The sequence below is a fragment of the Convolutriloba macropyga genome, unplaced genomic scaffold, assembly GCF_964194025.1.
Source record: "Convolutriloba macropyga unplaced genomic scaffold, txConMacr16.3 SCAFFOLD_6528, whole genome shotgun sequence".
NCBI classification, from domain to species: Eukaryota; Metazoa; Xenacoelomorpha; order Acoela; family Convolutidae; genus Convolutriloba; species Convolutriloba macropyga.
The window spans coordinates 1-8,657 of NW_027453158.1; the positions used below are offsets into that span (position 1 = coordinate 1).

The 8,657-nt window shown below is 62.2% G+C and overlaps 1 protein-coding gene across 1 annotated transcript; it reads left to right on the forward strand.

Annotated features, from left to right (window-relative positions):
- Nucleotides 1-81: 81 nt before the first annotated feature.
- Nucleotides 82-8,452, forward strand: LOC142358091 (uncharacterized). Its single transcript, XM_075409559.1, has 9 exons — nucleotides 82-276; nucleotides 640-846; nucleotides 1,127-1,317; nucleotides 5,921-6,056; nucleotides 6,161-6,484; nucleotides 6,643-6,860; nucleotides 7,089-7,344; nucleotides 7,769-7,866; nucleotides 8,029-8,452. The coding sequence occupies exons 1-9, from the start codon at nucleotides 82-84 to the stop codon at nucleotides 8,201-8,203; spliced, it is 1,800 nt and encodes a 599-aa protein (XP_075265674.1). The 3' UTR covers nucleotides 8,204-8,452.
- Nucleotides 8,453-8,657: the final 205 nt, after the last annotated feature.

The following is an 8,657-nucleotide window of genomic DNA, read 5'->3' on the forward strand; positions in this document are numbered from 1 at the left end:
CCCTATGCTTTGGAGGGCCCGGCGCACTTCGAACGGGGACCAGCGGTGCACCGGGACGCACCTCGGCCGCAACCTGTCCCTATGCCTGGGAACGCAGGGATGGTGTTTGGCGCAGATGTCGATGCGGCGGCTGCCAAGCGGGCAGCCGAAGCTCAGCGCAAGGCGGCGTACCGGGCGGAACTGGAGCAGCAGATGCAGGCCGCAGCGAGCCGCAAGGCTGCCCAGAAGCAGGCTGAGAAGGATTTTGATGCGCGGCAGGAGCGCGAAGCTGGACTCGTGCGCCCCCCCCCCCCCGCGCGCGCGCGCCCATGTCTCTCTCCTCGATGCAAGTAGATGAAATCTCCAGGGCAAGTAGGTGCTGAGCAGTTCACAAGGGGGACGCATGCAAGGGAGAGTGTTTTCATGGTGATCTGAGTGAGGGACTGGGGAATGGCTCATTGCGTCGGATGACAGCCCCCCCCCCCCCCCCCCCCCCTCCCCGGTCCACACCATAATCCGCGTAGTTTATTCTTCCCCAGGGGGCCCAGGCACAGCGACTTCCACAACTCTGTGCTGACCCATGTGTGAGCCATCGTGGCGGCTGGCGGCAGCAATTCTTACCTGCCTGTGTTCTGAGGGGATGCTTACGCGGCTGTGCAGATGTGGGGCAATGCCCGGGGAGGTGGCGGCGATCCGCTGCGGGACGACGCCGGAAATGCAATCAGCGACCTCAATCAGGTCCGCCACTTGAAGAACAAGCCGAGCTTCAATGCTGCCCCAGCCGGCCCTCCGCCTGCCTACGAAGCTGCCCTCCCACCATCCAACAATCCGAGAGCACCACCCAGCATGCCCCAAGGCCCACCACAGGTACTGCCTCTCCCCAAATCGCACACCTTCCCTTGCACCACACCCCCCCGCAAGCGTGTGATGCAGAACACCCGACTAGGAAATTCCCCCCACCCACCCACCCAGTTGGCAGCTCTAGGATTTTGTTGGTCGGCTCCTTTCCTCTGATGTTCATATGCTTCACAATGAAACAAGCGGAGCCTCGAAACCCAAAGCCGGTTTCTGCCAGGAATTCTGACCGCGACCCCCCTCCCCTGCCACCCATCCCCACCCCACCTCGTCCCGCACACGGGAATGACAGGCGGGCGTGGCGGCCCCGAGCTCTCAGCAGCCCATCGGCAATTTCCGAAGCGACAACGCTTACATGCTCCCATCAGAGATAGATGCGCGCCAAAACGCACGGCGGAAGATGCAGGAGGAGCTGCAGGAGCAGATCGAGCAGAAGAGGCTGGCGAAGGAGCAGGAGAAGCAGCGGGAAAAGGACGAGGAGAGGTGAGGTCGCTGCTGGTGCTTGGCCCTGTTTCTGGAGCACAGAGCTGGGACAGGATGGCAAGGAGAGTGGTGTATAGGCGGAGCGATGCTCGGTGTGAATGCGCGTGGGCCTCCTATGATGCTGCGGCGCGGGGGGGGGGGGGGGGGGGACGGGGGACGGGGCTGTACGGCAGCGATGCATGCAACGCCTGGGGGTTGTCCTGCAGCGCCAATGTCGCCACTTGTTGGAGGAGAGATGGAATACTGTAGGGTTTGCTGCAGTTACAGCGACCGAGGGCGCGTACAGGTGATTAGGGTACCGGCACTTCTACAGCCTCGGGTCGGCCCTGTGGTTGGTGGCTATCAGTTCTAGGCAGGGGCACGGTGGGACGACGTTCAGTTCTCCTTGGCGCCCTCGGCAGCTTTTCTCCGCGCAATTTCGGCCTGCAGCTCGTCAATGCTCATAGAGGAGAGGTCCTTTTCACCGGCAGGGGTTGATTCCTGGGCGGGGGCAGCAGGGGGCTCTCCTCCCCAGGCCGCTGCAGCGGCAGCCGCCCGCTTGGCCTCGATGTCAGGGTCCATCTGCTTGGCCATGTCGCCGCTGATTCCCTGCAGACCAGCTGCCTCGGTGCCCTCTGCTCCTGGTGTGCTATCAGGGATGGGGGTGGAGCGGGGCCTAGGGGTGGGGGAAGTGATACCCTGGAACTCGTTCCTGATTTCGTCCAGGCCAATCTCGTCCTCGATAGTGTTCTTGAGATCAGAGGAAACCTCTGCCAGCTCGCGGATGGTGGGCTGCAGGGTGCGGGCTGCCTTGCCCAGGCTCTTGGCCGCCTCAGCTAGGCCCTTGGGCCCGAACACTACCAGCGCTACCACACCCACCATCACTGCCTCGGGGGCGCCTACCCCCAGGAAGGAGGCACACACCTGCAAGACAGAGTTTCGTTTCGGGGGGGGGGGGGGGGGGAGTCAGACCCTTGTTTGCACCCAAGGGCATAGGGGCACAGGTCGGAGGGCTGCTTATGCTACTGGCAGCAGATGAAGGGACGTTACTAAGGGCATGGCCTCTGGGGTCACTCAGGAAAGGTGCGGGTTTGCCCCCAGGGGTACACCTGCAGGTTGCCTCTCCGGCAGGGGGAGGGGATGTGCTGCCTGGCGCGCAGCATAGCGAACGGGGCGACTGACCCCCCAACAGTGCAGATGTCCGAGACGCCAGGCCCTCGCCTAGCTTAGTAGCACGCAGCCCGCTCGCAGGGTGCTTTCCGGCTGGCACAGTTGCAGTGGCGCTGCACCGCGCAGGCACAGTGCGCCCCTTGCTGCCTTGCATGTTGACGCCGCCGAGCCCCGACCGCCGAGCCGGGAGGGCCGGACAACACACTGGCCCTGCCATCGTTGCCATTAGGTCACGCGGTTTTTGTCTGGATAGCGGAGCTCAGAAGGTATGGTGGTAAATCGTGGCGGTGGGTTGTGTTTTGTTCTTCGCTCCGTGGGCAGCGCTCGTTTTCACTGTGAGCACCTAGCAGCAGTCAGGCCGGCACGGTTCGCAGGGGGCAGGGACGCAGGCGGCAGGACGCTGGACAGCGGCCCACACGGCACTGCGCCGGTAGGTACTCCTACTGCCATTAATCTTCGATCTGACAGACCGGGAGTGAACGCACGGAATATATGCGTGTATGTCACGGATCGCTATCGGCGGAAACCTGGACATTGACGTATATCGTGGTTTGGGATTTCGTGCATACTGCATGGTCCTTGTCCGCACCGGACGCCGCGACATTTTGCCTCGTGGCATTCGTGCACGGAGAATCCCTTGTGGGGATCACGTAGGATTATCGACGTCATTTTTCGGGATTATTCGATTGTCGGATTGTGTTTCTATCCAAATTCTAGCAAGGGTCAAGGGCCCACGAAGTGCTGCGCCGATGTAGCGATAGGTACACGAAAGGGTATAAAATTACACGAAATGATTTTGGTGCTGCCGCAGCGCCGAGCTTCTGGCTGGGATCGAAACGCAAATGCACGAAGGATGCACGCACTTGGCCCGGATTCCGCCTCCGGTTTCAGTACTCGTGTCCGTGTTTTTCTCCTCTTTCATAGGTCCATATATTAAGGACCATCAGGGGGAAAGTGTCCCTCCTAGGTCAACCCTAGGAAGGGTTCGCTGTCGTGAACGTTCAACCTAACGTCTAAGCGCCGCTTCTTCGCCTTCTCACGTGTGTACCGTGGTCTGACGACTGACAGTGCTGCTCAGTTCACAGTCACATCCCATGCCAGTTTTGGCCATGCAGCCGTAGCCTCCGTGATCTGTCCATGGTCTACTTCCTGAAATGCCTTCTTCGTTGTGGACCTCCCTCCTGGGTCTCGCCCGCCGTTCCACACTACACACAGCAAGCACAAAGGTCGCCACTTCCATAGCCTTCCGGCCACAGTTCCCTCAACTGGCCAGCCGCAGGAGCTCCAGCTGGCAGGACTGCAGCTCCGCCTTGGACAGCCTCGTCCGCGTGTCAACCGTACACGCCCGCCCCAACTACCACCTCCCGTGGCAGACGGTTCACCAGGGCGAGGGGGGTGGCAGCGGGTTTGTGGTGTCGGTAGGGGTAGGCAAGGGAGGGTCGATCCTGCACCGAAAGGCCGTCCTCACCAATGCCCACGTTGTGGCAAATGCAGCCACAATCTCGCTGCAGCTCGACAGCAGTCCTGTAGAGATCCCTGCCCGCGTGTTGGCCGCCTGCCACGAGTGGGACCTGGCCCTGTTGCTTGCCGAGGGCCACCATGGAGAGGAGTTACTGTCCGGGGCCCCTGCCCTGCTGCATACTGACAAGGAGGGGAGCCAGCAGCAGGAGGAGGCCTGCAACCAGCTGCCCTCGCTACAGCAGCGGGTCCTGGTGGCCGGGTACCAGACAGGGCACACCTCGGTGTCCCTTCTGGAGGGCGCAGTCACCAGGCTCTCACGCATAGCCTACGCACACAGCGGCGTGCCCGGGCTCGCAGTCCAGGTGGCGGGGGCCTCCATAGGCCCCGGTATGAGCGGCGGGCCCGCCTTGTGCGCTGCCTCCCAGCGGGTGCTGGGCGTAGTGTTTCAGAATCTCCTCAACAGTTCCTCCCCGGGTGGCTTTCTCATTCCCTTGCCGGCGGTCCTGCGCTTCCTATCCGCTGCCATGGCGGGCCGCCCCACCGGTCTACCCTCCCTCGGCCTCCGCTGTCAGTCCACCCAGAACCCCGCCCTCCGCTCATGGCTCCGCCTTCCGCCGCCTGCGTCAGCCCATCAGCCAGGGCAGGGCGTTCTTGTCAGTTCCGTGCACCGCCTTGGGCCTGCGGCTGCGGCCGGGGTCGTCCGCGGGGACGTTCTGCTTGCGATAGATGGGCAGCCGGTGGCAAGCGACGGCTCGGTGGCGTTGCCAGGCTCCCGCCTCCGTCTCCCGTATGATCACCCAGTGGCCATGAAGGTTGGAGGGGACACCGTCGTGCTCACCCTCGGCCGTCGCCAAGGACTGATTACCGAAGAGTCAGGTCCCCGGGAGGAGGTCTCGGTGGACGTGGAGGTCGCAGTGGTGCCTCCGCTTGTCCCTGCCTTCATGTATGACTGCCCCGGCAGCTACCTGTTGGCCACAGCCGGGCTGCTGTTCCTCCCTCTCTCTCAGCCTCTGCTGACAGACGCCCATGGGGAGGACTGGTGTACGCACGCGCCTCGGCCACTTGTGGACGCTGCCCTCTGCCCCTTGCCGCAGGATTGGCCAGGGCAGCAGGTGGTGGTGCTGGGCGAGGTGCTGCCCGATGCAACCAACGTCGGCTACCAGTCCCTCGCAAACCGAATTGTTCGCTCGGTGGACAGCACTCCCGTCCTCAACCTACGGCACCTGAAATACCTGTTGCACCGCGGTCGTGGCGAGTGCGAGGGCGAGCAGCCCCATACAGTCATATGCCTCGATGGGGATGCAATTATCGTCGTTGATCGACACAGCAGCGGCCCTGAGGCCTCCCCCCGCGTGTCTGAGGCTCATGGCATCCCATCCCCGCACAGTGCCGACCTCGAGCCACCTCCGACCGCCACGGAACTTTCCCTGTGGCAGCACTTTGCGGCCACGGGATCCCTGTAGCCTCCAGCAGCGTGAACGGTGCAACCCTCAGCTGCTGACGACGTAGCCACACCCACATGCCTGCTGTTTTGTATTCGTGTGTGTTGGGCACGCTGACAGCGGGTCACTTCCCAGTGTGCCAGTCTGGCTTACCTGTGGGGGGGGGGGGGGGGGGGGCATTTGGTTCGTAGAGACTCAGGGTATTCGGTTTGGCTTCTGTCCTCATCGATGGTGGGCATGTCTAGCGTAGCCCCTCCCCTGCCGGTTGCGCCCTCTAAACCCCTGTCCGTCGGGTGCCACACGTTGGGCAAATTGGTGACGCTGCCCCCGCAGTTAGAAGAATGTTACCTCCTCACATGATGAGGAAGAATGCTGGTCAAGGCACTGGGGGCGAACACAAGACCAGCCTGGGTGTGGTGTTGGGAGGAGGGAGACGGGGTGTTGGTCTCTGGCCAATCTGCTGCAGCCAACGCCTCAATCTCTGCCCCCCCCCCCCCCCCTGCCCCTCTGCAGTTTCGCTGACCGCTCGCTCCTGTGTTGTGGCCATCCAGGAAGGAGATGGAACGCCTCCAGAGGGAGCAGGAGGAGCTCAGGGCAGCCTACGAGGCGGAGGCAATCGACAAGAAGGCTAAAGCTGCAGAGGAAGCCGAAAACATGCGGAAGCTTGCGGAGGAGGCATACATCAAGGTCTGCAGAGCACTGATGCCCCGGCCAGCCCTTTGCCCCCCCCCCCAACCGACCATGGCATGGGGCGAGTTGACAGAGCTGACAGAGCAGTGTCACCCCTGCAGGCACAGGCCAGGAAGGCAAGTAGGCGCTCTGACACCGGCAGCCAGGGAGGGGACGACGACGGACCACCCTTCCACGATGACGACCGAGACGGAGTTGGTGAGCCTCAACCTTCGGCTCAGCCAAAGCCGCGAGGCCGCAGGCCGAGCAGCGGTGGAGGGTATGGGAAACCCATGGCGGCTGCAGGGAGGCCACCAAGCAGCCGCTCGGGCAGGACCGCGGTTGAGATCGCTCGCCTCAAGGAGGAGATCGGCTTGCAGACGCTGCAGATGCAAGTCAGTGTGGAGCAGCAGATGCGGGAGGCTGCCTTGCGACAGGAGGAGCAGGTGGGTGCCCCCCCCCCCCCCCCCTCTTTCTGCATGGGGCTCAGGTCTTGCGTTCCCTCTCCATCTTCACCTCTCCTTTTGCCGCGTAAAGATGGAGTATTCCATAGGCTCGCCCCTGCATTGTCCGCCGGACTGACCCTGTCGGGCGTCACTGGCAGATGCGGGATCTGAAGAAGCGGGCGGATGCAGCCGAGGCCGAGGTAGCGGACATCAAGAAGGTCGTCAAACGGAGCGCGTCGTACGGCCGCAGAGCATCCCCTGACCTCGGCCAGCATGGGCAGCGGCGCAGGTGGGGCGACCGTGACAACGGCTGGCAGCAGCCCCTTGCCGCTCCCAGCGAATCTCAGGATTACTTCGAATTCGGGGAGAGTATCAGGTCGGTGACGCTGTGGGCGCAGCCACCCGGCATCTGTTTTTCTGTCCTCCTCCCCCCCTCCCCCCCCCCCTTGGGTCTCTGTATCGCGCTGTGCGACTGCGCTGTGTCTCGCGCTGTGGGAGTTTGCCCTTGCCACTGCAGCATAGCTGTGACCCGCTGTTCGTTGCAATTCCAGACAGACTGACCGCGGTGCTGCCACATGTGTCTGTGTTTCCCTCTGTGTCACAGCGGCCGATACAACTCCGCCCCCAGGCAGCCGCGGCGCTCCGACCCCGCTGGGGCTTCCATCAACCTCAACATGTCGCTCGCGGGAGATAGCCGCCTGATCTTCCCCGGCGACACGTTCCGGCCCATCAGCCAACAAAACTCAGAGGTTTCCCTCAGCAGAATGAAGCCTTTACCGCTCAACAAGCGTCCGGCATCGGGCGGCCGCGGCATCCCCCCGCCAAGCCCATTGATAGCCCACAGAAGCCAAAGCGCGGGGGTGAGGGCTCTGCCGCCAATGCCCTGTTGCAACCTCCTGTCTGCCCGCCTAACACGTGTTTGCACGCTGTGAAGGGCAGAGGCAAGAATGGAGCGCTGGAGAGCAGGGGAGGGGCTGGGTGCACGAGAGAGAGAGAGAGAGAGAGAGAGAGAGAGAGAGAGAGACAGACAGACAGACAGACAGAGACAGAGACAGAGACAGACAGACTGAGACAGAGAGCACAGACACCGCTTGGGAACACTCCTGCTGAGCACACAGGAATCCACGTGAAATCCAATGGCACTGAGACAGAGGTTGGAGGGCTTGACAGTGGGAGAGAGAGCCTCTGGGCCACCCCAGGGGGCACTCCGATTGGTCGCTGTCTTTCGTCCTAGCGTCCGCTCGCCACTCACTGCTGCAACCCCGGCACCTCCCGATCCCGCAGCAGAGGCCTCGGTCCCGACTTGGCACACCAGTGGACGTCGACGGACTGCTAGCAAAGAACGTGGACCGGTCCAAGCTGCTGGACGAATACAACGAGCGGTAGGCACTGACCCCTCCTTGCTTCACCCCCATTCTGCTGCTGTGACTGCGTACGCCGGTCTTGGCTCTAAGTTCTCGTTTCAGCCATGGACTTCCTGATACCGATCGCATTGCTGGCATGGCAATGATTGATGTGTTTGGCTGCCGGTGGTGATGGTGCAGAGCCCAGTTTCAAGAGGATGACTCTGGGGTAATCGGCAGCAACAACTCGGACTCGCTGGACGACCTCCTGCAGAAGTTTGTGGAGCTCGAGAGGCCTCCAGCAGGGCCGCTGGCAACCGCCAAGCGCTTCAGCGAAATGTCGATGTCAATGGCCGGCGAGTCAGAGTGGATTTGATCGGGCGATGCCGATCACTACATTGCAGAGGTGGGGGGATTTTTCTTGCTGGCAGACCCCACGAGGGTCCACTCCGCCTCTGGCCAACGACACGGCGCAAGCAGAGGCATTCATTCATACGCATTCATCCATCCATAACAAATTGTAGGCTGTGAAGAGGGACGGCACGGCACGGTGAGAGCGATACACCCCCACGCCTTTCTATTGGCCACATGCAGAAGCACAGCCGCCCCCGTAGATCCGTCCGTTTGGGCAGAAAGCTGACGCATGCTTTCCCTCGACTCAATCAACAACGCGTCTGTTATCATCTATCGCCGTCACATATTTGTAACTATTGGTATCCGAATTACACAAGCACAGTTTCTAGTGCCCATGGAAGCCCGCCCGGCAGGGGGGGGATCCTTCATTGGAGCTCGATTTTCTCATGCCTTACGTGCGGATGAAGCGGGAGATG